The 27,787-nt window shown below is 42.2% G+C and overlaps 1 protein-coding gene and 1 long non-coding RNA gene across 6 annotated transcripts in view; one reads left to right on the top strand and one right to left on the bottom strand.

Moving 5' to 3' along the window:
* ZNF592 (zinc finger protein 592) overlaps nt 1–27,787 on the top strand; it is a 97,488-nt gene that overhangs the window by 65,768 nt on the left and 3,933 nt on the right. For 4 of the 5 annotated variants that reach the window (XM_038419779.2, XM_043494258.1, XM_043494257.1 and 1 more), the window contains 6 exons: nt 176–354; nt 5,425–5,601; nt 6,453–6,612; nt 14,767–15,042; nt 17,127–17,239; nt 25,464–25,599. In XM_038419779.2, coding sequence (XP_038275707.1) covers nt 176–354; nt 5,425–5,601; nt 6,453–6,612; nt 14,767–15,042; nt 17,127–17,239; nt 25,464–25,599 — 1,041 coding nt within the window. Of the gene's footprint in view, nt 1–175; nt 355–5,424; nt 5,602–6,452; nt 6,613–14,766; nt 15,043–17,126; nt 17,240–23,815; nt 24,005–25,463; nt 25,600–27,787 lie in introns of those variants that run through there. The other variant, XR_006274872.1, reaches the window with a different exon arrangement.
* On the bottom strand, nt 1,141–17,501 carry LOC122456173. The gene is made up of 3 exons (XR_006274874.1): nt 17,361–17,501; nt 2,118–2,123; nt 1,141–1,151 (listed from the first exon to the last, which is right to left on the bottom strand). It is a non-coding gene; the product is annotated as an uncharacterized LOC122456173 (long non-coding RNA).

The raw sequence follows: 27,787 nt of genomic DNA, 5'->3' as shown, positions 1-27,787 counted from the left end.
AGTGAAAGAAGCTGCCAAGGTGCTGGGGAATCTCCATCAGTAGAGAGATAGTAGGCAAAACTAGGCATTGTTTAGGTCTCTTCCAGTCTGAATGATTGTAGGATGAAATTAGATCACTTAAGAAAAAAATGTGTAGAATAAATGGTTAATGTGATTTCTCTTTTTCTTTCTCTAGACTTGTCAAGTGTGCCAGATGATGCTGCCTAACCAGTGCTGCTACTGTGCTCATCAAAGAATCCATACTCACAAGTCCCCTTACTGCTGCCCAGAGTGCGGGACACTGTGCCGATCAGCCCATTTCCAAACCCATGTCAAGGAGAATTGCCTACATTACTCTCGCAAAGTTGGATACAGGTTTGTGCTGTTTATAAGGGTCTGTCTGGAGATGTGAGGAAGAATGGGGGACTATTTCAGCTCTTGGGGAAAAAGACAGATTTTTTTATTACCTGTTACAGAAAATTAGGCAGATTGAGGTGCAAAGGCTGAATCCAAAGTCCCCCTGAAAGATTGTTTTAAATATATTGATAGCATAAAAATCACTTCCACCTCCCAATTTGAGAAACGGATAAAGTCTATTTATTTGGGTTGATAATTGCTCACACATCGCAATGAAGGAAAGCATTCTGGAACAGCAAAGCAGATTTAAAAATATTTAATGTAACAAGAAGAAGATTACAGTAAATAAAAACTATTGGAAAGTATTTCTGAGTGCGGAAATTAGTTTGAGCTCACTTAAAAAGAAAAGAAAAGAAAAAAAAATTGGCCAATTTGTATAAGCTTCAAGTTGGGCACCCAAAATTATTAGTGACTTTTGAAAATATTGGCCCTGAAATCCTTCCAGTTTTATACCCACTCTAGCTTAGATTTATTTTTACTGTCAGCTTTCTATTTAGAAAGATATGTGCCTTACCCAGATCCTATTGTTGATCTCTAGGAAAGTTAACACCACATCCACGCTCTCCAAAATGGAGAGATCCCACAAATCTGCAGGAAAATTCTGCTTTTAAGATAGGTAGTATATAGATCTTCACAAGATTATAAGAGCTATTTGGTGCAATGAAGTGTATATCCAGGAGCTGGTTATAGCTCCCTGAGGGTATGTTTACACGGCAAACAAAATCCCATGGTTGGCCCATGACAGCCGTCTCTGGCTGCAGAGCTGATTCATTGCTGTGTAGACTTCCAGGCTTATTCTGGAGCCTAAAGTCTGGAACCGTCCCACCCAGTCCAAGCCCAGAAGTCTACAGCCCAAGTCTGCTGGCACAAGCCAGCTGCAGGTTTTTCTTTGCTGTGCAGACATACTCAGATTCTCCTTTCATATTTGTACTGGCCCTGGCATAGGTTAGAGTAATCTAAGGGTTGGTCAAGTTTAAGACAGCTAACTGTGGTCCCCAACAGACCACAGAATGCCAGAGTGCAACAGTATTCCAGCTATGCTCCTCTCTACCTCCTTTCTTGCATGTGGGGTGAGTGGTTCACATAGGAACCAGCTACACATCTTCATGCCAGCTGGAAGCTCCCCCACACTAGAAGAATTCTCAGCTGGACAAATCTGACGGCTTTTTAGTCACTTTAGGTTGCTGGAATACAGTAGAAAGTCTTGCTCTGTGAGATGTAGTGTCTTTCAATAATACAAGGCCCCATGTACTCAATGGCAAGATAGACCTAAATTCTGTGACAGCGTCCATAGATTCTGCAGCACTCTGGAAATTCTGTAGCTGTTTCCAATACATTTATAAAATGCAGATTTTTATTGAATTAAATATAAAAATAAATAGTACATTCATTGCATTCCTCTATTGTTTGTTTTCATATTAAATTCATTTTATTTTTTCGCTCTCCCTACACTCTAGTTTTCAGCAATATGCCACCATCTTTAAGTTTCAGAGTTAACAGCCCATTAAGACGAATGACTCAGTTCTTTTTCTCAGAGATAACGTTTCAGGCTGCCTGCAAACTCAGGCGGACATCACTGCATTCGTTTCACTCAGATTACTCTTTCAAGCTTTTTCTTCTAACCATGAAGGTTAGAAACTTTACATGAAATCTGAGATTCTGGATCACAATTCTGAGGCGGGGGTGAAATCTGCTGCAGTTTTCATGGCTGCAGAATTCACAGGGAACTAGTAAAAATTTTCAAATTCATTAACAAAAAGGAAAAAATAATTGGCATTTTTCTCATAACTGAAAACTTGGAACAGAGAGCTGTCAAATAACATGTTTCATCCACTGCCTCCATTCTCCAGTGTGACATTTGGAATATATCCTGAATGCTTTAGGAGAGCACCTACCTTTTGTTAGATGCTCCATGGTAATATCCCCTTTGTCCCATGTCAGGGCTTACCATAGTCAAGGGGAAGGGAGTTTTGTACTTCAGCATCACTTGTGTTGTGTCATGGGGAGGATCTTTGACAAAGTGGCAGCTCCTTTTACAAAGGACAGGATTTTTGTGAAGTGCTTAGTTGACTGTAGGAGAAGGGGAGCGGTGTGGCCACAGTAGTCAGTTAGTTCTGTCAATATCCCTTCCTCTTCTTTGGTGTTGGGGTCTACCACAAGGGATTATTTTTTATTATTTATTTGTATTGTGGTAGCAGCTAAGAACCTCAATCATTAACCAGTGTTGCAATGTGCTGGGCATTGTACACACCACACAAGAACAAAAAGACAGTCCCTGCCCCAGGGAGCTAAAAATCTAAATACAAGACAAGAGATAACAGATGGATACAACGAAAGAGGAGCACAGAGAAGCAATGAGCCAAAACTGTCCAGCATGGAAAGCAGTGGTCACAGCACACCAGCTGCTTAAGAGATCTACTGCAGCAGCATTCTTGTGCACTGGAAAGGAGGAGCTTTGAGGAAAGCTATTTTCAAAAGCTCCTGAGAGGCTAGTTACTGTCATGAAGATCCTGTTTCAAGACAGCCGCTGGTATGTCAGAGATCCTTTCTAAAACTAAGAAAACTGGGAAATCTACACACAAACACTGTTAGATTCAGGGTCTACACATAACATATCTGATGCACAACCTCAGATCCCAAATCTGAGTGAATGTCGTTTCCCAGAACAGTGCAGAAGGGACAGTTGAGAATGGGATAGTCTGGTTTATTTGTGGTGGTAGGAGTTTGGAGAAGGATTGCTGGAGGGCTGGCATTCTAGCCTCAGAATTAGACTTGATCCACACTACCAACTTATGTCAATTTAACTATGTCGCTCAGAGGCATGGAAAATCAGCACCCCTGAGCGAAGCAGTTGTACCAACCTAACTCCCGGTGTAAACAGTGCTATGTCAATGGTAGGGCTTCTCCCATTTACATAGCTGCCACCTCTCGAGGAGGTGGAATACCTACACCAATGGGAGAAGCTCTCCCATTGGTGTAAGTAGCCTCTTCACTAAGCGCTACAGCAGAGCTGCTGCACCGGAACAGTGCTGTCAGTGTAGGCAAGCCCTAAGGTTGTGGTGTATAGTTGTTTGTGCCAGGTGCATATATCTGGGTGGAGGAGGAGAGGGAATGTGCTGTTAAAGGGCTTACCTTTTCCTTTCCTTGCTTTTGAGGTTTTGTCATAGGCATGTTATATGTAGAGCACCCTTAACTGATGCACAGAATAGCGTTTCTGTGTGTTTTTGAATAAGAAAAAAGGTGGGATGGATGGAAAGAAGGAATGGTTAAGTTGCAAGCAGTTGTTGCCAGCTCAATGGGGGCAATATTTCTAGGTCTCTGTAATTGCAAGCAGAGACTGAATGAATGGATGAAATGATAAAAGTTTGGGAGAACCTTGTCTATAAGACCTTGGCTGCCCCTACTGTCCCTTCCTTTTGTTTTAGGCTATGTATGCACTACAGTCTAGGTTGGTATAAGTTATGTTGCTCAGGGATGTGAATAAGCTACCACCCTGAGTGATGTAAGTTTCACCAACCTAAGCACCTGTGTGGATGGCACTATGTCAGCAGGAGAGCTTCTCCTGCCGACATAGCTACCACCACTCGTGGGGACTGAAGTAAGTCGATGGGAGAGCTCTCTCCCATCTGCTTAGAATGTTTGAACTAGCATCACTAGAGTGGCAAAGCTGCAGTGATGCAGCTGCGCCACTAAGATCTGTAGTGTAGCCATAGCCTTAGTTGTGAAGAAAGCCAGATGCAGAGAGGTGAGCTGGGTGTACTATCCCTGGAGGCTACTCTTTGCTCTTTTTCCAGCAGGCTCTTGCCTACCCAGCCCAACAGTGTTCTCCATAAATGGTTCCTTCCAAGCCCTTCATTATTTTTGTTTCTTTTCTCTCACCTCTCTCTACCCCTAGTTTGTTTCCATGTCTCTGGTATTGAAATGCTTGGTGCTGGGTGCAATACTAGAGAGACCATCTCATCAGAGTTGTATACAGGGGGACATATGACATCCCATCTGAAAATCATAACAGCCTTTATTGCTGCCATATTGAGCTGTATTATATTGTGTTTACCATTTCCCACTCCTAGGTTTCTAATGACATTGCTGCTTTCCAAATGTATTTCACCCATTGAATGGCTGTGATTTGGATTATTTTCTCCAGATCTATTAGTTGCATTTTTTGAGCTGAATCTCATTTTGCTCTTTCTTGCCTGTGTTCTTAGTTTCTCTAAGCTCTTTTTGTATTATTTCTTTTTTCTCGCCGATGATGGACATTTCCCACCATTCCCATAAATATCCTGCTGGGAAATAAAGTTACAAGGCTGGGGGGCTGAGCCTTGGAGCTGTAATATGGCTGGATGCCGCAATGAAGGTTTGGGGTGGGGAAAGGGGGAGGTTATAGGGTTATTTTAAACAGGGTGTTTGTGTGATAGGACCATCAACCACCTCCCTCCCTCCAATCTTTTGGGAGATAGGAAAGCAAACAATAGGGTGGGATTGCTTTGTTACCTTAGCCTTTCAATTTGAATTTAGTGTTAGTGCGAGGTACCAGCTGGACGGCCCTGGAGCCCCCAGTTCGCTCAGCCAGGACATGCACAGTGTCTTTATCCCGCTCTACCGCCACCTCCAGACCGGACCAGAGGCAAAGCCTCCGAGCCGGAAATTGGAGTTCCACAAGGGACTCACAAAGCTGCTGTTGCATCAGGCCTGGTGCACACAGGCAAACGCTGAGTTAACATGAAACGGGGAGCTGGGGATTAGATTGAAGGGGGAGACTAATAAACTGGTGCTAGCCAATGCCTGCGATGGTTTTGGAGCTGCATCAGTTAACCCCTTACTTTCCATGCCTCAATACGTGGAAGATTCATTTATTCCATTAGCATTCTGCTTTTTGCCTCTTCCAGATCACTACTGAGGGGGTCAAATGAGAGCTAACACCATGCTCTGGTGTCCTCCACTCTTCACTTTTGTGTTTCCCTTTGGAAGTTGAAGAGAGGCAGTGCTTGGTGTTTGTTAATGCAGATTTTTTTCCCCTCTGCCTCCCAGGTGTATCCACTGTGGAGTTGTCTTTATGTCACTAGCTATGCTGAAAGTGCACATTCACGAGAAACACTGCGAAGTCTTCCACAAATGTTCTTTTTGTCCAATGGCTTTCAAATCTGCAGACAGTACCACTGCCCATATTACTAGCCAGCATCCAGAAGAGCCTCACAAGACTACTCAGTAAGTGCCCTTAGCATTTGGAAGCATTTACACTGTTTGCCCAATGTTTTGTGTAAACTGTGTTAGCCACTGGATGGCTCTGGAACTGACATTCCCTCCCACCTCCACACCCCCACATCTCCTTCCTTTGCCTATCACTGTCAGAGGAGGAGGAGGAGGAAAAGCTGCTGCTTTTGCTGTTTGCCAGGGGCTTTGTCTCTGCCAAGCCAAAGTTCCCTGCCCTGAACTCAGAGCCTCATAAGATTGGGGATGGAGAGATAGGGAGGGAGCTGAGCAGCTGCAGCGAGGAGTCTCAGCTGCAACCCCCTGCCTGCCCATGGCATCTCCTTGGCATCTACTGACAAGGAGTTTGCACTACAACTGCCTCCTCTGTCTTCTGGATGTTCAGGGTGCCACTGCCTAAAGAAGCTGGAGAAATTGTCTTGTGTTCTCTACTCTGCAGCCTCTTCTTTTTCCCCTCTAACCATGGCTGAAAGAGCTTGTGGGTGCATGGGTGGGGGGAATTGGATTGGGTTGAAAGTAACAGGTAGCTGGTGTTCTCTGAATGAATTGCCTCTGTATATCCATGGTTATCCTCCCAATCTATGCAGGGCTTAATGGATCCTCTTTTTAGAACACTCAGTATGTGCCTGATGCATTCAGCCCCTCCAACTAATTGCTTCAAATGGTTCTGGGGCCTCTGCAGCTTGTTTTGGGTATAACCAAAAAACATGGGTATGTGCATTGAAAGAACTCCATTCACTAATAAGTAACTTCCCTTTCTAAGACTAAGTCATAGAGTTTTCTTCTATCTAGTTTCTTTTCAAAATAGTCAAACTGAGCATAAATTTTATTTTTTTAAATTGTTCCAGGGTTATCTACAAATGCTCTTGTGAGACTGTCTTTAACAAGAAGAAGCTGCTCCAGGAGCACTTCCAACAGAATGCCAACAAGCTGTTGGTGGGAGTATTTAAGTGTCCGCAGTGTCAATTAGTGTATATGCAGAAACAGCAATTAATGCAGCATGTCAAGGTAGGTAGCTGAATCTGACTTACTGATAACACAGAGCCCTTTTTGTGTGTGTCTGTATACAGGCAGAAGTGATTCTGAGGGCAGGAGATGGAAGGAAGTGGTGGGGTTTTATTATATGTATGTAATTAATTTTTGCCAGGGGCATTGTGGTGTAAAGTAAAATTTCACTATACAAGTTTGGGTAACACTAGTAAATTTCACTTTATTACAAAAATATGTAGTAGTTATGTGTTATAATCATAGAAATGTATGGTTAGCAGGGAACTTGAGGGGTCATCAAGTCCAGCCCCTTGTGCTGAGACAGGAACAAGTAAACCTAGACCATCTCTGGCAGGTATTTGTCCAACTTGTTCTTTAAAACCTCCAGGATGGGGATTCTACAACCTTCCTTCCTGTTCCAGTGCTTAACTCTCCTTAGAGTTAGAAAGTTTTTACTAATATCTAACCTAAATCTCCCTTGCTGCAGATTAAGCCCATTACATCCTACTCTACCTTCCGATGACGTGCAGAACAATTGATCACCATCCTCTTTATAACCGCCTTTAACATATTTGAAGACTCATCAGGTCCCCGCTCAGACTTCTTTTCTCAAGACTAAACATGCCCAGTTTTTCAACCTTTCCTAGTAGGTCAGGTTTTCTAAAGCTTTTATCATTTTTGTTGCTCTCCTCTGGACTCTCCAGTTTGTTCACACCTTTCCTAAAGTGTGGCACCCAGAATTGGACACAGTACTCCTTCACATGCTGATCCCTTTGTATATTCCTCTGTGGGGTATGCCTGCTCCATGCACCTGAAACTGAAGCTCTTTGCTCGCTGTTGGTGGGATTTGTCTTTGGTCCACAGCTGTGCTTTTTCTCTCCTTGTGCTCTGGTCTAAGTGGGGCCTGACTGCCAGTTCCTTTCTGCTACCACGTGATCTGAGATGGAACCCTCCAGTGTCCCCAGAACTGTCCCTCCAACTTTGAATCTGTAAATATTGTAAAATAAAACCTTTTGTTAGTTAAGTATTAGTTTGAGTTATTTTGGTTAGTTGGAATTTGGAACAAGTCCCTTCTGCCCCCTTTTACCTCCTCCCACCCCAGGTATGGAATGCAGATTATGCCCAGGAATCTGACCTTCAAGAATGGCATCTCCTGCCCCAGTCCTCCTTGGTAAATGATGACCTTGAGGGGAGCCTCTTCTGTCTTGGAAAAGTTCATACCTGAATGCTATATCTTCCGCTCCTTTCCCAATCAACAGAAGTTCAGATGTAGGAGACGTCTAATGGACAATACTATGAGGCTTCAGTTCGATTCAGACCAGGCAAACACCATCTTGTATACTGGGCAAGGCCTAGCTCTCTCACATCTAATACAGGGGCAAGGAAAGGTAGTGCCAAGACTCTTCCCGGGCTTACCATGAAGGTAGGAAGCACTTTCAGAAGCCTAAAGAGAAATCCCACTCTAAGAGGAGGGCTGCTTACCCAATACCTTCTAAATCAGGTGACACGTCACAATGACAATGTTCTGGATTCCAGGAGGCTCAAGAGCCCATAGGGATCCTGGTAACAACCCAGAGGTTCTGAAAAATAAGGGTGCCTCTGCATTGGCACTGTTGACCGGAGCAGAACCACTGGTACCGAGCAAGGAGAGACACGAGTCAATGCTTGGACAACCACCAGTACTGGCAAGGGACACCTGAGAACCTCATACTCCATTTTTATCCACATGCTTGCATAATGAAACACTGGCTTCCAAGAGCCTTTCCATGCCAGCTCCAAAGAAACATAGGAAGAAGACTCTTCACACTGATGACTGGCAATAGATACTTCCCTTCAGAGGATATCATCATCCTTCTAGATCCAGAACATTGCCTCCTATTGGACCTGGTCCTTACAAGGTACATTCTGACACCATTATTTCATGAATGCTATGAGAGAAGTTCTTCCTACCAGTTGGGGCATTTCTTTAATGATGGTACTGGCAGCACAGCCACTGGAACTGGAGCCCACATTTTCCTCTTCCAGGGAATTTGACATGGGGGAAGGACTGACATCACTTCCACTAGGAGATGTCATCCCAGATAGAAGGTTCTGGATCCTGTAGGCACTGCCATGACCTCCTAAGATGGGGTACCCTTCCCCCCAGGACTGTTTTTAAACTGTGCCTTGAAGATCTCCTCAACCTATATTGGCTCCCTCTTACTGGTTTTTCAAGGGACTATGGGATCCATATTACAATATCCTGAATCAGTACACTTTCATTGGGAATCTCACCATCCCTCCCTCCCTTTCTTCCCCCCAGAGATCAGCCAGAGGCCCCTCAGCAGCCCATGGAAGAGGAGGAGGAAGAGCCAGATCTAGCAGTATTGCCAGTCCCGAAAGGAGTATCATCATCTCCATAGATTCTAAGGGTCCAAGGCCAGAAGGGACCATTGTGCCCACCTTGTCTGACCTCCTGTATAACACAGACCATAGAATTTCTCCAAAATAATTCTTAGATCAATCTTTTAGAAAAACATCCAATCTTGATTTTAAAATGGTCAGTGATAGAGAATCCACCATGACCCTTGATGTGTTGTTCCAATGGTTAGTTACTCTCATTGTTAAAAATTTACATTTATTTCCAGCTTGAATTTGTCTAGCTTAAATTTCCAGCCATTGGATCATGTTAGAGCTTTTTCTGCAAGATTGAAGTGCTTGTTGTTAAATAATTGTTCCCCACATAGGTGCCCAGAGACTGTAATCAAGACACCTCTTCTTCTTCTCTTTGTCTAGATAGATTGACTCTAGGAATTCAGTCACTACACAGCAGGCTTTCTACTGCTTTAATCATTCTCATGGCTCTTCTCTGAACCCTCTCCAACTTATTAACATCCTTCTTAAATTGTGGGCACCAGAACTGGACACAGTATTCCGGCTGCTTTTGCATCAGTGCCAAACAGAGAAGTAAGATAACCTTTCTATTCCTACTCCAGATTCCCCTGTCTATCCAGCCCAGGTTTGCATTAGCTATTGGGCCACAGCATCACACTGGGAGCTCATGTTCAGCTGATTATCCTCACAAACCCAAATCTTTTTCAGAGTCACTGCTTCCCATTCTGTAAATATGGCCTACATTCATTGCTCCTAGATGTATACATTTATATCTAGCCGTATTACAGGGCATATTGTTTGCTTGCACCCAGTTTACAAGGGAATCCAGATCATTCTGAATCAGTGACCTGTCCTCTTCATTATTTATCACTCTCCCGATTTTTGTGTCATCTGCAAACTTTCAGTGATGATTTAATTTTCTTCCAGGTCGCTGATAAAAATATTAAATAATATATGGCCAAGAACTGAACCCTGTATGACCCTCCTGGAAATGCTTTATGACTGATCCCTGTTTACAGTTACTTCTCCCACAAAGTCCAGAGTGCTTGGTTCTTTTTGTCGTCTTAGGTAAAATATACCTTGGGGTTCTTTGCCCTTCTCTTTTATACTCCAGTGCACCTTTGAAATGGATTCTTCTGAAAGTTACCCCCCAAAGTAAAGTTAATTTAAGCTGTGAGGAAGGAGATTTGGAGTCTCATGGTGAAGGAAATTCCATGCTGGTTTCTTCCCCCACTGGTGTTTTCTAAAATGCAAATTGATCTGTTCCTGCAATCTCCTCCCCCTGCCATGAAGCTGAGTGGTTATCTCCTCCCCTTGTTGACTTCATGGTTTTGTTTACCTTTTATGTAAATACATTCCCATTGTGTCTCAATGTATCTTGGAAGTACCTTCAAGGTGGCAGAACCACATTTGTTTGTCTAGGGTGGGGTAACTTCAGCCCTGCCTAGCAGAGACACTTTAAGAACATAATTCCCAATACACCACACAATAATATTAATAAGTATGTTATTAGCTTCCTATTGACATATTACATGACTCCTTTTAAATATAAGTTATGATATTAATGAGTTGGGGTACACTGAACTGGTCAGGCCAGCTGAAACTCACTGCCAGATACATGAGTCTCTTGCACTGGGATGCTGTTAGGATCACAGTCATGAGAAAACAGGAAATCCAAGATATAGTGCGCCAAAGGGGCACAAGGTCAGGACTCCAAAGAGGATGCCTTTCTAATCTTGTCGATGGGACCCTTAAGGTATGCCTTTCCCACCATTCCTCTTATCTTGAGCCCTCAGGAAGATTCTGCAGAATAGGGCAGTGGTCATCCTTATTGTTCCCAAATGGCCTAGACAGTATTAGTTCCCCAACTTTCTCCAGCCATCAGCACATCCACCCATCAATATCCAATCTTTCCCAGATCTCTTGACACAGACAGGACAGGGGCAAGATCCGACATCCTAATCTGGAGTCTCTCTACCTCAAGACTTGGTACTTGGATGGGCATTGAACCTACAGCAGACATGTTCAGTAGCAATTCAAGCCATCTTTAATAATAGCAGGAGGGAATTCACCAAAAAATTCTGCTTTGCTAAGCAGAGATTTTCTATTTGGGTTCAGCATCAACAGATGTCTCCAGAAAAACTGGACTATCTGCTGATCCTGAAGACTTCAGGTCTTTCCCTTAGCTCCCTATGATTGCACTTAACTGAAGTTAGTGCCTGCCACTTCCCTTTATAACCATTCATTTTCACCCAACCAGCAACTGCACATTTTCTAAAGCATCACATTAGACCCTTCCCTCCTGAAACTAAACACGCTCCCACATGGGATCTTAACTTAGTACTCTCAGCATTACTCGAGTAACTGTTTGAACCATTGCTGATATATTTGCTGTCCTATCTATCTATGAAAGTCTCCCTTCTAGTGGCCATCAGGTCACCTAGAAGGGTTCGAGAACTAGGAGACCTAATGGCTGCTCCATCTTGCACAATTTTCCATAAGGAAAAGGTTCGTTGAGACTACACCCAAAATTCTTCAGCCTTTCATCTAAACCAGACAGTACACCTCTTTGCCGAAGCCACGTGTGACTAATGAAGGGAGGAGAAGAGCCTCTTTTCCCTGGGTGAGTGCTGGGCATTGGCATTTACTTACAAAGAACAAATTCATGTAGGAAATTGCCTGGATTGGCAGAATGGATGAAGGGACAAGCGATCTCTTCTCAGAGATTTTCCAAGTGGATTTCAAGCTGTATTCTGCTCTGTCAGTCAGCTGGTACCTCTCCCCCTCAAGTTTTGAGGGTCCACTCTACCAGAGTCAAGGCAGCTTCCCTAGCCTCACTTCATGAAGTGCCTCTTACTGATATCTGTAAGGCAACAGTATAGAGCTCTATACTTGACTTCACAAGACATTTTGCACTATCCAAGCCTCTGCAGCTAATGCATCCTTTAGATTGATGGTATTTGAGTCATCAGTACCACATAGGTTCTCTCACCCTTCTCCTAAATGGGCTCAGCTTCTCAGTCACCCACAGTAGAATACACATAGGAACCAGCACTCACAGAAGCAGCATTATTTACCTTTTATAGCAAGTGGAGTTTTTGAGTTCTGTGGTCACTATCTGTATTCCACTACCTGCCCTTCTTTCTCTTTGCTTCAGATTCTGTACTTATTACTTGTGGTAGAGAAAGAACCTCTTGACTGTTGGTCCACGTCGCCCCTTCTGCCCTCAGTCCAGAGCATGAGGAGAGGAGGAGCGCGGGTACAGACTAAGACTATGTCTACACTACGCAACTTTTAGCAACATGGCTGTGCCGCTACAGCCAGGCTGCTAAAAGGAGCATAGGGTAGCCACTGTCTGTCGGCAGGAAAGAGCTCTCTTAACGACAAAAACTTCCACCCCCACCGAGCAGCATTAGCATTGTTAGTAAGAGAGCGCTCCTGCTGACAAAGTGCTATTCGCACCAGCGCTTGTCGTCGACAGAACTTTTGTTTTTGTGTTTATTTAACATCTCCTGAAAAACAAAAGTTTTGCCTTTTACTTGCCAGTGTAGACAAAGCCTAACAGACGCTTCACACAAAAATCTTCCTGTCTCAGGTGCATGGAAGACATGGATACCCTCACAGTGGAACACTACCCAGGGATCACGCATCTCAAAGAACTCCAGTTACTAGACAAGATCAGTAACCTCTCTTTTTACAGCACTGACATTTTTAGGTAGATCAGGTAATGATACAGCCAGGTACCTCATCTGTTGTTTGTTCTATCTATTGAGACAGGGTTTTTGTTTTTTTGTTTTTTGTTTTTTTTTAAAACCACAAACAACACAATGCTGCCTTTGGGGGACACTTCTTGAGAGTGTCAATTCAGGACAAATTGCTTAGAGCAGGGCAGTTACAGCCTAAAGCTGGAGTTCCTTTACTGTTAAGGCAAGGCAAACCAAACCAGCCAAACAGAGAGGACTTTGGTTTTACCCTACTGGCTAACCATAAGTCACACAAGCAATTCCCTTAGACGCTCCAGTTTTCCAGTATCACCACCAGTGCCACTTGTTATGGGGATGACTGGTTATGAAAACCAATACCCCAGTAAAAGAAAAAAGGTTCTCTCAATCCCAAAGGACCAAGCCCCAGACCCAGGTCAATATACAAGTCAGATCTTACCCACAAATCACACTGTTGCCAATCTTTTAGAATCTAAAGGTTTATTCATAAAATGAAAAAGAGATAAATGAGCGCTAGAATTGGTTAAATGGAATCAATTACAAACCGTAATGGCAAAGTTCTTGGTTCAGGCTTGTAGCAGTGATAGAGTAAACTGCAGGTTCAAATCAAGTCTCTGGAGTACATCCACAGCTGGGATGGATCATTCAGTCCTTTGTTCAGAGCTTCAGATTGTAGCAAGGCTCTAGAGGTCAGAAGCAGGATTGAAGACAAAACCGGGCAGTTTTCAGGGCCTTTTATATTCTCTGCCTATGGAAGATCACAGAAGCAAGATGGAGTTTGGAGTCACATGGGCAAGTTGCATGTCTATGCATGACTCGGTTCTTTACAAGCCAACTCCATTGTTTACATGTTAGTTTGAATGTTCCCAGGAAAGCTCAGATGTGGATTGACGTCTCCCAAAGTCCATTGTTAGTTAAGTGTTTTTTTGTTGGGCACTTACTGAGAATAGTCCCTTCTCAAGAAGCTGACCAAATATTTCACTGAGGTTACTTAGAATGAAAACACATTGAGATACGAGTACATAGTCAATATTCATAACTTCAGCTACAAAAATGATACACACATATAGACAGCATAATCATGCCCAGCAAATTATAACCTTTCCATAAACACCTTAAACGACAATCTTTGTACAATATTTGCTGCAGATATATAACAGTGGTTGCAACAATGATCTATACGGTCACAGGTTATGTCAGTAATGTCACAGATTGGTTGGCAGTTGTTTTATATTGAAGCAAAAAAAAAGCGTAAATGTTTTAAATACTTCACGTGTAACTAAGAGGGAAGATTTTAAAGAGCTGATGAGGACAGATTGAAAAGTGGGACACCTATTCCATTTAGAAACATTTCTGTTTCTACTGGTATTTCATATTTTCTGTGATTACTTTCCTTGTACATTACGTTTACGTAAAAAGAAGGGGTTTGGTTCATCCTATTTTGTTTGTATTGGTTCATCACATTACATGGGGAGCGGCAAATCCCCAGCCCCATAATGCACCTGGCAAGCTGCTCATATTGTATTGCCATGGTTCTCAAACTTTTTTTTCCACGCACCACTTGAAAATTGCTGAGGGTCTCAGTGGACTACTTAATGATCTTCCAAATGTTGTTTGTACCGTTAGCTAACTATTGTAAAGTGCTTTTGCTTGCTGATTAGACAATGGAATCAGTTATTTGAAGACCTTTTGTGCCTTTCAATGAATGATTAAGGCACAAGACTGGGAATTATGAGATCCAGGTTCTTTTACTGGCTCTACGCTCTAGTCACTACGCTTCCATGTGCCTGAATATCCTCATATTAAAAATGATTTAACAACACTGACCTACCTAGCAGGGTAGTGGAATTAATTTATTCATGTTTATAAGGCATGTTAAGATCTCAAGATGGCGAGCCAAATATAGAAGTGTTGTTTTATTATAAATTATTAGCAATGCTACTCGAACAACTCTTCTGTCAGGCAGAACTTTCTAGCCTATTTCAGGGGCAGAAGCTTGGTGGGGATTTAGGAGTACCTCAGTGCTATGTTGTTTAAACTGTTTTTGATTCTGATGCTCAGTTCCCTTATTACTAATCAGGCTGTTCATGGGGTCCCCCCATATCCTGAGGATGTCTCTAACCTTCGACAGAAGCCTCAGACAACATCCAGCAGCCAAGTTCTTGCACCACCAAAGGAGTTGTCAGTACCCAATGGTACTTCCCATACTACTTTGCCAAGGAAGGACACAAGAGTGGAAAACAACTCAGAATCAAAACCCATCTTGAAAAGTGTTGGTTGGACTTGTAGGGAGTGTTCACAATGGAACCCTGATCGGGAGAACTATGTGTCCCATATGAAGAAAAGCCACGGAAAGGTAAGGAGCCAAATGATACCTTTCATAGAACTGGAAGGGACCTCAAGAGGTCATCTAGTCCAGTCCCCTGCATTCAAGGCAGGACTAAGTATTAGGCAGGACTAAGTATTTCAGGCATGTTTCTTTCTGTTTATAAGCTTTTGGCAATAGAACTACTAGTCATTAATAATTCAATCAAATGGAAACCCAGTAGCTGTTCACCAGTACTGTTGGAGTGAAAGCATAGCCAGAAACAAAACATTGACCTGACCTGCTGCAAGCATATTGGGTCTTCTTGAATAGTAGGATCTATACTTTGGCATGTCACCCTTTCCTCTGCTCCTTCCCTCACTGCATGTCACATCCAGTTTCCTTTTCCACATACTTTGGTAAATGAATGGAGAGCTGTATCTGTTCCAGTCACTGGTGTGACAGCTACACTGGCTGGGATTTCCAGGTTTTGCTGTTGGATTGTGTTTGCGGTTTCCCTCAGCCGCTGCCAATACTCTTCGCTTAGCACTGTGATCTGGCCATGACAATAGCAGTTCCACTCTGCTAATCAACTCAGCACAACATAGATAGCAATTTGAGTAAAAGTAATTGGAAGCAACATTGTAGTTCAGATGGAGACTGCCCTCCATCTATATATGCATTTAAAGATGAAGGAGAAAAGGCACTTCCTCGATATATTTTATAATTTGCTAAACAGTATGGGGAATTGTCTGCTGTTAGGTATCTAACCCTGAGAGACTCTGTTGTAATGAATTTGTGCAAGGTGCAGAGGTGAGGTTGCTGTAGGAACCATAAATCTGAATTTTCTCACTTGTGTGCCTAAAATCTTGTGTTCCATTGACATGGGTTTTTACACAGATTGGTGTTAGAATGGGCATTTCAGAGCTAACACCAGCTCATTGACAAAACATAGGCCAGGTTTTCGTGTACAGCCAAACTCTTAATACTTGAAGGTAAATGTACTGAGTCATTTAATGTGCTGAGTCACACATAACTGGAACCCTGTGAACAGCGACCAAGAAGGTCTGGATTGTCCCATTTCATAAATACAAGAAGGGGAAAGATGGGAGTGGTAGATTCTCCCATTTGATAAACACAGCGTGGGGAATGGAAATACTCATTAAGTATTGAAGTATTTTTTTTAGAAATGAGCTAATGTATGTGATGAGATTTAACTCTGGCAAATACAGATGATAACAAGGGTGTAATCCCAAACAGATTTACACCGTGAAGGATGCCAGATAGAAAACAAATGTATAGGGGGATTTGGAGCCATTAATGGATCTGGCTCATAGTGTGATGCTAATGCTACCTTGGGCCTGCTGTTTTTCCTGGTGCTGTTGTTGGGAGAAGAGAATGGGTAGGTGGTTTTGAGTCTTGCCAGTGCCTGCTTTCATCCCCTGCTCTGAGAAGAGAGGAGATGGGAGAAGGTGATACTTTTTCCTCTCCCCTCCCAGCATTAGCACAAAGAGCTGGTGCGGACCAGAGAAGCACATAGTTCTGAGAGGACTGAGTGTAGGACGGGCACAGGAGTGCTTTGGTGGTCAGTGGATTAATTTCACGTAGGATCCTATAGTGAAGTCAGCCTCTTTTTCTGTCAAGGACCTTTTCTCTTGACTCCAAGGTGGCTGTCTGGGCTTGCAGATAATGGTCTTCTATCCCTACAGGTCTTCTAGTTAAACCAGATCTTCTTCCTTCAGCAGTAAGTGTGGTCTTCTGTTGGTTAAGGAGGAAACCCTAATCAATTCCCCCCTCTCTTCAGGAGCATGATGATGTTTCTTATTGTCACCAAGAAGTGAAGAGAGTTAAATCAGTACCCAGTAGCAGAAGTAATTAATAATACTTTTTTTTTTTTTAAAGTCAGATTGTTCTTGAGCTGCTTCTGATCTGTACCTGTTTAAAGGTGAGATCTATGAGGACAGCCCACTTTCAGACTGGCTAACTTGGGGATCCCAAAAATCTTGAAATTGTTCTTTTGAGGTACCTCAGTTAAAGTGGTTTCTCCCTTGCTATTCATCCCTTCATTTGAGTCAAGTAGACAAAAGGAGCTAGCTGGCTTCAGTTGTTAAAAGATGTTTCTGTTCTTCTGTTAGTCTGTGAAGAGATATCCCTGTCGGCAGTGTGAGCATTCGTTCAATGACTTCAGCAGTCTGGGCAGACACATTCGCAATAACCATGATACAGCAAAGAAAGTTTACACTTGCTGGTGAGTACCCAACACTACTTTCCAAGCTTTCCCACAGATTAGTTCATCTTTCATGTTTAAAAGCCCTTTGTAATAAATCATGTCTGCTCCTGTCTACTCTAGAATGTAAATTACATAAGACCATAATATAAGAACGGCCCTGTTGGATCAGACCAAAGGTCCATCCACCCCAGTATCCTGTCTTCCGACAGTGGCCAATGCCAGGTGCCCCAGAGGAAATGAACAAAACAGGTAGTCCTTAACTGATCCATCCTCTGTCGCCCATTCCCAGCTTTGGCCAAACAGAAGCTAGGGACACCATCCCACCTATCCTGGCTAATAGCCATTGATGGACTTATCCTTCATTACTTTATCTAGTTCTTTTTTGAACCCTGTTATAGTCCTGGCCTTCACAACATCCTCTGGCAAAGGGTTCCACAGGTTGACTGTGCATTGTGTGAAGAAATGCTTCCTTTTGTTCATTTTAAACCTGCTGCCTATTAATTTCATTTGGTGACCCCTAGTTCTTGTGTTATGAGAAGCAGTAAATAACACTTCCTTGTACTTTCTCCAATTACACTGTGGAAGAGTAAGAAGAGGAATAGGTTAGACATGAGTGACTTTTTGGCTAAGATAGGTCCTTCGTTTTGATTGCAGTGTTCCTGGAGACTTGGGGTGAGATTTAAAACTGAGTTCTATAGGTGTATCTGAGAGTATAGTCTTGCACACTGCCGAATGGCTAGTGAAACACTGGGCCTGATTCTCCTGTTGATAAATTGTATGGTCAGTTGCTTGGCCACCCTTTGGTTCATTCTGAAATGTATTCAACAGGGTGGATTTGATTTAAATCAAATTGATTTAAATCACTAGTCAGGAAGACTAGCTTTAATCATGGATTTCTACATAAAAGTGCACTCTTGTTGATTGTTGTAACCTTAATACATTTTCTTCACAACTCGGAGAGAGATGTAGGTTTCATTTTTAGAAGGTACACACTATACATTTTTAAAGTGATTTATTTTGAAAACTTTTCAGATTAGTTTTACAGCTATAACAGAAAATGAATGATTGGTTATTTCATTTACCAAAAGTAATCGAAGCAGATATTTATGAAGTCATTGGGAGGTGAGCTATCTCCACTTCAACAGGTTACTCATTAATATTTGGAGGATTTTCTTGCCATACTGTATTAGGAGGAGAACATCACTAGACATACATTTAAATTGTTTTATTAAATGAAAACAACAACATTCTGTATTTTTTTCTTCAACAGCAAACACATAATATTTTAACAAAACAAGCATGTGATTTTTTGAATTTAATTAAACATTCAAGATTTTTAAAATCAGGTTTGTTTTTTTAAAAATTGTTTAACTAAAATACTTGAAATATTTAAAAAACAAAAATTAAATCAACTATATAGGCTTCTGCAGCTAATTCAGTCATCTTCACCTTCATTTTCCTGTTTGTTCACAATCTGGAAAAGAAAAGAAGCTTTCCTGCTTTTTCGGGTCCCAAATGATTTCTCAACTTGGAATGAATTAGTCCAAACGAAGAAAATATTCTTTCCACACTGGCAGAAGAAGCTACTGCTGTTAAAAGTGAGATTATCACTTCAACAGTCCCTGGATCCAAGTGCTTAAGTGACTTTCACCAGTTCACTGGTGTGACTTTCTTTAAAACATCATCAGCAAACATGTATTTCTTGAATGGTTCACCCTTTAGCTCTGAAGTTTATTATAGTTGGCATTACGGAGGGATGATTGCCAGATATCATTGTCATAGCCAACTCCTGTTCTTCAGCAGTTAAGGTTAGACCCTGGTTCTGAGTATTGAGAATATTTGCAAGAGAATGAGCTGGAGACAGTGCTTGTCCCATTTGTTTTTTTTTAATGCTTGTAATTTAACTCTGTCATCTTTTTAAGATCTCTCTCAGTTCCTTCCAAATTTCAGCAGCGTTGACAATAAAACAGCTGTTTCCCTGCGTTTTGTTCAAGGCTATAGAAATAGGCTTCGGGGTACTCGGCATGTGTTCAACATTTCTCTTAAGCCCAATGTTGAGCACTCTGACTGTGACAGTGCCATCAGTTTTTTCATGATTTTGTTTACAAGCATATCTATTCAGGGGACACCATCATAGGGCCTAATCACATCAGCCACACTATCAGAGGCTTGTTCACCTGCGCATCTACCAATGTGATATATGCCATCATGTGCCAGCAATGCCCCTCTGCCATGTACATTGGTCAAACTGGACAGTCTCTACGTAAAAGAATAAATGGACACAAATCAGACGTCAAGAATTATAACATTCAAAAACCAGTTGGAGAACACTTCAATCTCTCCGGTCACTCGATTACAAACCTGAGGGTGGCTATCCTTCAACAAAAAAACTTCAAAAACAGACTCCAACGAGAGACTGCTGAATTAGAATTAATTTGCAAACTGGATACAACTAACTTAAGCTTGAATAGAGACTGGGAATGGATGAGTCATTACACAAAGTAAAACTATTTCCCCATGTTATTTCTCCCCCCCACCCCATCCCTCACTGTTCCTCAGATGTTCTTGTTCACTGCTGGAAATAGCCTACCTTGCTTGTCACCATGAAAGGTTTTCCTCCTCCCCCCCCCCCCGGCTGCTGGTGATGGCTCATCTTAAGTGATCACTCTCCTTACAGTGTGTACGATAAAACCCATTGTTTCATGTTCTGTGTGTGTGTATATAAATCTCTCCTCTGTATTTTCCACCAAATGCATCCGATGAAGTGAGCTGTAGCTCACGAAACCTTATGCTCAAATAAATTTGTTAGTCTCTAAGGTGCCACAAGTACTCCTTTTCTTTTTGCAAATACAGATTAACACAGCTGCTACTCTGAAACCTGTTCACAAGCTGTCATTGGTTTAAGCCAGTTCTTGATATAGTGCTTAAAACAGTCCACTACTGAGTTTCATCGCACGCCTTGTGGGAGAGTTAGCTTGGTTCCTCCCACTTTTTTCAGAGCAGCTGCTGCAAAGTGGTTGTTACGGAAGTATTTTGCAGTTTCAACATTATTAGCCTTTATTTCTGGAACACTGAAGTCTTTGGCTAGGAGGTGCGTCAAATGAGCACTGCAACCGTATGTTGTTAACTTGGGACTCTCTTCACTCTCTCCTAAATAATTTCTTCTCAGAAGGGTTTTCCCTTCTAGTGAGAGAATGGTTTGGTAGATCTCAAATCAATGAAGGCTACTCTCAGAAAGACCTCAAGACTTCTGGAATATGCTGCTCAAACAGTTTCACTTTTGTTTCTCCTGCCTGTCCTTCCCTTCTCACATTTATCTCCAGACTTTTCCTTGTCCAGATCTATTCCGCCCCCAACAATCTTCTATTCATTGAACTTTTTGAAACTTTTCACTTTTAGAGAGAGGTAAGGGATTAACTCTGTATACACAAATTTGCAGAGGGACAATAGGGTTGAGATCTGTTATGTCTCACCTGTATATATTATGTATTTATTTAAAAACATTTTTGCTGTTAACAAGCGTGCTATCTCTGGAGACACACATCCACAGTTTGAGAACTGCAAAACTAATAATCTCTGATGGTATTTTCTAGATTGAGCACTGAGTCCCTTTGGATAGATAGAAAGATTAACTTAAATAATCTATACAGAAGCCCCGGGAACCCCCATAAAATTGGGTCCCTAATCCATGAACTATTGGAACTCGTTTACAAAACTTTTCTTAAACATTACATGAATATATTGTCTCATACTGTAGAATTAGAATTTATAATCCCTATTTCATGATGAGATATCTTTGAGCTATAATGTATCTTAATTAAAACTATCTTTAGATAGGTTTTTCCCTCAAAAAGCATTTTATCAAAAAAATCCAATTTAAATTAAAAAATGCAATTTTTTTTAAATCATTGATTTGTATACACCCTAATATTCAAGAGACGAAATAACCAGTATCAGTCAGGTTTATGACTAAAACTCAATAATACTATAGTACAGGGAAAAGTTTCAATGTGATACCAGTCTCTGGGAAGCTGTCTTGTGCAGTAGTGTTACCTTCATCTTACACAGACGGAGTGGTCCCAAAGTTACACATTTCAGCTAGGAGTATTTATAGGATGATTTTACAAGTTACAAAACTCTTTGCCCATCATTTTATCCCATTTCCTTAACTTGTTCTGTACCTTTCTTTATTTTTGTTTTGGACACTACTGTTCCAGGTACTGGTCTGTGAAGGTACCTCCCTAGCTTGTACTAAGACATAGAATGAAGATACCTTGAGTTTGACAAATGTATTATGTGCTTATGGTCAGTTGTACTATTGCAGGGTATTGTGGGATGCAGCTTAGCATGAGTGAACTGAATTCAGGAAAAATAAAAGTCAATTTAGCTCTTACAGCTAACCAGGGATTCATATAATATGGTATAGACTAATCGAACGTGAATGTTGGCTAACACTTCATGGCCTTGCACCTTGTGTACTCTGGTACACTTATGGAAAATCAGTGTGAGGTCTGTGTAAAATGCTATTGTGATGGTGTCCCCCATAAGGCTTTATGGAAATATGCTTATGAGTGTGTGTGTGTGTGTGTGTGTGTGTGTGTGTGTGTGTGTGAGAATGATATAACTGGAATATGTTTTATGCTACATATGCCATGTAACATGTCTCTGTGAAAGTTATGATCTACTGAATCTATTTGTATGCATGTATCATTTTTGTATTCAAAGTTATGAATATTGGCTGTGTACTGGCTTGATTTCTAAGTAGCCTTAGTAGGCATTTGGTCAGCCTCTTGAGAAAGGAATGTGCAAGTTAAATGGCCAGTCAAGAAGCACTTAATGGACAATGGATCTTGAAGACGCCAATCCACATGTGAACTTTCCCAGGAATGTGGCTTGGCTGGTAAGAAACTCAGTCATACATGGACATGTGACTTGTCCATGTGACTCCAAAACTTCATTTTGTAGCTGGATTCTACACAGGGGGAGGGGAGGGTGTCCACCTACAGGAGAAAGTATATTTAAACCCCTGGGAGACCCCTCCATTTGTCTTCTGCTGGCTAAGGAGATAGCCTCTCCACCCCTAACGATACCTGAAAGAAACTGGAACAAAGGACAGTAACTACAGGGGGTGTGAGTGACTGCTGGACCCAGACTAGAAGGAGTCTAGTCTGTAAAAGAAATCTTACTGGGTGAGGTTTATCTGTATTCAGTTTTCTTAGACATAGGCTTGCGTGTTCTATTTTGTTTTGCTTGGTAATTCACTTTGTTCTGTGTTACTACTTGGAACCACTTTAATCCTACTTTCTGTATTTAATATACTCACTTTTTACTTATTAATTAACCCAGAGTATATATTAATCCCTGGGGGAGGGGGGGTAAACAGCTGTGCATACCTCTCTATCAGTGTTATAGAGGGCAAACAATTTATGTTCTACGCCACTGTGATGGGTTAGATCACAGAAACTCCCTTGGGACTGCCAGCTGTGCCTAGACTACTTCTGCCCCTGCTTTCCCTGCCAGCTTGGGACTCCAGCACCCTGTCTTGCTGAGCCAGACACGCCAGTCTGCTGCAACACAGACCCAGGGTCTGAGCCACGTACCCCGAAGCTGCAGACTTAACTGAAACTTAAGAAGTATTCCTGCCTTTAACACTCAGATGCCCAACTCCCAGTGGGAGTTTATAAAGCTTATACAGGGTAAACTCATAAATTGTTCGCCCTCTATAACACTGATAGAGAGATATGCACAGCTATTCTCCCCCCTCCCCCAAGTATTAATACATACTCTGGGTTAATTAATAAGTACTCTGTCCCACCCTAATACTCGGGACAGACAGAAAAGGAGTCCTCTACACATTCCCACAACCGGACAAGGGCCCTGGTATGGCCTGCCATGGATGTAACTCCATGTGCCACTCCCTTCACATTGGCCATACTGGGATCCATGGGCCACGTACAGAGCACAGTTTGAGAAGCCTCCCATAGAGCAAAGCCATAGGCCTACACATTCGGCATCTCCATTGGTCTCTCGACCACCAAAGACTGAGCCTTTCCCTATAGTGGACGAGGAAGAAAAAACAGAGGAAGAAGTTCCACTGCCACTCCATTTCTCCTCCTCTTCCCCTGATGAGGCTATCATGGCTCCACCCCCTATGTCAGCCAACAACTTTAAACACATTCAGGAGCTGTTTCGCAGGATAGCAGACTCCCTCCAGATTCTTTTGGAGGAAGTGAAAGAACAACAGTATAAACTGCTTGACATCCTCATCCTCCAAAATAGCCCTCCCAGTTAATGAGGCCCTTCTTGATCCTGCCAAGGTGCTATGGCAGACCCCAGCGTCCATCCCACCAACCTGCAAGCAGGCAGACAAAAAAATATTATGTTCCTGCAAAGGACATGGAATTTTTTTTCTCGCCCCACTCCAAATTCCTTGCTTGTCAATGCCAACCTCGATCCACCCCTTATGACAGGGATTGGAAGCAATTGGTTCTATTTGGCTGCAAAGCTTATTCATCCGCTATGCTCCAATTCTGAATATACAACTAAGAGGCGCTCATGGCCAAATACAATTATCTCAATTATTCCAAAATACAGAAACTCTGCCAAGACTTTCCTGATGACAAAAAGAAGCAACTCCAGGCACTCATATCCAAAGGATACCATTTGGGCCATAGAGCTTTACAAACTTTCTTGGACTTCACAGATACTGCTGCCCATTCCATCGCAACTGCCGTAGTCCTGAGGCAGGCATCCTGCTTGCACCTCTCCAGCCTCCCTAAGAAGGTACAAATCATCACCGAGAACCTACCCTTTGAGAGCCCAAAATTATTTGCAGTGCATATGAATGAATCCCTACACTCCCTTAAGGACGCTCTAGCAACTCTCCATTCTCTCGACATTTACCCAGTAGCGCTGAAGAGACAACCGGGGAAATATCAACCTCCCCTGCAATCCTGACCACCACAGTACACCCCCTATCAATAGTATGACAGAAATCCCCTACCAAGCGTAGACATACAACTCCTCAAGGGGCTACCTCTCATGCATCTTTGGCCAAACAATTTTGAAGGTGTGGTTGAGGCCCTGAGAACCCTCCCCCTAGTCCAGTCAGAAAAACTATCTCCAAAATCCCACCAGTTTGGTGACCATCTAGACCCTTTCTTTCCTTCATGGCAGCTAATTACCTTAGACAAGTAGGTTCTAAAGATCATCAAGGAAGGATAGTCCATCCCATTCCTATCTATCCCACCCACCCATGCTCCCTTCCTGTCCCTCTTCAGGGACCCTTCTCACATACACATTCTACAAGAAGAAATAAACCACCTTTTGCAACTGGGAGACATAGAGCCAGTCCCATCCCAGCACAGGCGGAAGGGTTTTTATCCCCATTATTTTCTGATCCAAAAGAAATCCGATGAAGTGAGCTGTAGCTTACGAAATCTTATGCTCAAATAAATTTGTTAGTCTCTAAGGTGCCACAAGTACTCCTTTTCTTTTTGCGAATACAGACTAACACGGCTGCTACTCTGAAAAGAAATCTGGTGGGTGAAGACCGATCCTAGATCTTTGAAACCTAAACAAATTTGTCAAACTGCAACTCTTCAAGATGGTTACCCTCTCCACCATTATCCTAGCACTGGAACAGGGAGACTGGTTCTCAGTCCTCGACCTCCAAGCCACATATTTTCACATCACAATACACCCTGTCCATAGATGGTTCCTCCAATTCATCATGGCAGCCAATCATTATCGATTGTAAATGCTTTGAGGCAGGGACTGTTTCTACAGAACCTAGCACAGTAGGGCCCTGATCTCAGTTGGGGCCTCTAGTTTGCTACTGGAATATAAAAGAATAGATTATCGTGCCACCAGACTCCTTGTTGCTTTTTGAATGCAGACTAACACCGCTACCCCTTTGATACTCATTATTTCTCATTTCTGTACCTTTCATACTTGGGAATCTTGCTGGTTACTTACAGTAGCAAACGTAACTTTAAGTAGATGAAGTATTTTGTCAGAGATGCTAATAAATAATAAAATGTCATGTAGTGTAGGGAGCACTCCTGCATCTTCTGAGATGATCTAATTAGTCAGAATTCGGAGACTAAAAACACCTTTATCCGTAACCAGTGACATTTCTTACTGGCTCACAATTCTGCATTACCAACAGGATGCCTGCAATTAAATCAGCAGATATGTGCTTTTCATTTCACTAGTAACTTTCTTCCTTTATGGTTTTAAGGTTCTGCACGGATGAAAATCGGACATTTCCTCAGCCTTCCATGCTGGAGAATCACATCAGCCTCATGCATGGCATCAAAAACCCAGACCTGTCCCAGATGTCCAAAGCAAAAGCTCCAGAGTGTGACTCAACAAAAGTAATTTACATGGTTATACTGAAAAATAAATAGTGGCTTGTAAAGTCCTCTACCCCACTCCACCCCCGCATTATGCACCTACCAGACTGCGAGGGGAGGTTGGGATTTATATCCTACAGTAGGATGGTGGTACTAGGGGCTTTAGTCTCGAAGGGAGCACCAGGGCCCAAGACCTGCACCCCAGCAAGCACTGCCCTCTGGGGCAGGTTGGGCGTGTCTTGTGGCTCTCAAACTTTTGAAGATTATCTTATGCAGCTTGGAGGGTTATTAAGTTTGGCCACCCCTATATATACTTACAGGGTTTTTTTGAGCTATATCCTAGAAACTAGTATATGCAGCCAGGTTTATTTACAGGAGTATTGTCTTAGTTAAAAGTGTAGGTCAGAGAACAACCAGAAGTATTGTGTTTGAACCAAAACTCAGAGTTAGGGAGGCAAAATTTATATCCCCGTTTTCACTCTCACATAATTTTAATGGAAAAAAGCAGAATTCTGCTTTACTGCTGTAACTTTCCGTACTGGGGCTTTGCCAAAAGTAGAATTTTTCTGTAAAGTTCGTGAAAATCTATTCAGCCATTTTAAAATTATTGTTAAGGAGCAATCAAGTAAAATACCTTTTCTCACCTTTATAAACAATTATTCACATTTGGTTTTCCTTTTTGTTTTTTGGTAGGTGGGATGGGTCACACCTTAAAAATGGCTGATCTTTAAAACCTCAAATTTTGGAAGCAAATATTAATGGATTTATAGTGGTAATGACTCTCCCACATGGAATACGCCGTATAGCATGGTTCCCAAACTAGGGGCGCCGCTTGTTCAGGGAAAGCCCGTGGCGGGCTGGGCCATTTGTTTACCTGCCGCATCCGCAAGTTCAGCCGATCGCAGCTCCCAGTGGCCATAGTTCACCATTCTCAGCCAATGGGAGCCGTAGGAAGTGGCGCGGGCTGAGGAACGTGCTGCCACCGCTTCCCCCATTGGCCTGGAGCAGTGAACCGTAGCCACTGGGAGTTGCAATTGGCCGAACCTGGGGACGCGGCAGGTAAACAAACCGGCCCAGCTCACCAGGGGCTTTCCCTGAACAAGCGACACCCCTAGTTTGGGAACCATTGCTGTATAGTAAATTAACATTTAACAGTCTAATCAATAATCCAAAATACCAAATGTATGTGCCCTATGGGTGAATTAAGAATGATATATGAGCCTTAACTTTTTCACTTCCTGAGGTTTCTGTATTTAGAATGTACAAACTCAGTGTTTTCTGGTTTTAATGATCAATTAAGAAGCCAATAGAAGACACCAAAACCCCCTCAATGCCTGTATACCTCTCTTGCACACACTCACAAACACAGTCCAGGAGTTTGATAGTGGTGCACTCCCCCTCCTGAACTGCAGATCTCTGCCTAAAGATTCTCTGTATTTTATCTCATTACTCTTAGTTATAGCTATGTACACTCTAAATAATACCATCTCCTTAATGTCTACACCTTCTAGTCTATAACAAACACAGTCCAGGAATTTTTTATTTTATTTTGCACAACCATATTGCACTGTAGTCTCAGGTCCAATTTACTTTGTTGTCACACAGATTTCTCCCTTCCATTAAATATTTGTATTCTAAATTATTTCCCCACAGATAACTTAGTTTGAATTTTTTCATTATTTTCTTCTCCCATCACTTCCATTTTTAAAAGGACTATTTTTTCCTATTAAAATACTTTTAATATCCCTGCAATAGGAGAAAGAAGGCTGCTTCTTTCCCCTAGTTAGAGCTGGGTAAGTTATATTTGTTGTATACATTATTCAACCAACTTCATTTTACTTTTAACCCATTACAGTCTTAAAAAGTGGGATAGATTTGTGCTGAGCTGTAGTTGCAGTTGTTTCTTTTATTTGCGTTGGGGTAGTGCCTAGGGACTGCAATCCAGATCAGACCTCCAGTGTACTAGGTACAGTACCAGTGCAGAATAAGAGTGCAGTCCCTGTCCTGAAGAGGTTAAGATCTAAATAGATAAGGCAGACAAAAGGTTGGGTGGAAAGGATGTAATATACAAGCGGAATGAACATTGTGATAGTATGCTAATGACATGATAGTGCTAGTTATTTTGTTGGTTCCTTTTGCTTTTGTTTATAATTTTGCCATGTGGGGTTTTGTTGGGAGGGGATTAGCTGCTGAGAGAGATGAGAGGAGT

The sequence above is a fragment of the Dermochelys coriacea genome, chromosome 10 (assembly GCF_009764565.3).
Source record: "Dermochelys coriacea isolate rDerCor1 chromosome 10, rDerCor1.pri.v4, whole genome shotgun sequence".
In the NCBI taxonomy this organism is placed as follows: domain Eukaryota; kingdom Metazoa; phylum Chordata; order Testudines; family Dermochelyidae; genus Dermochelys; species Dermochelys coriacea.
Note: the sequence above shows the minus strand (reverse complement) of the source record. Positions and strands in the feature narration are given on the sequence as shown.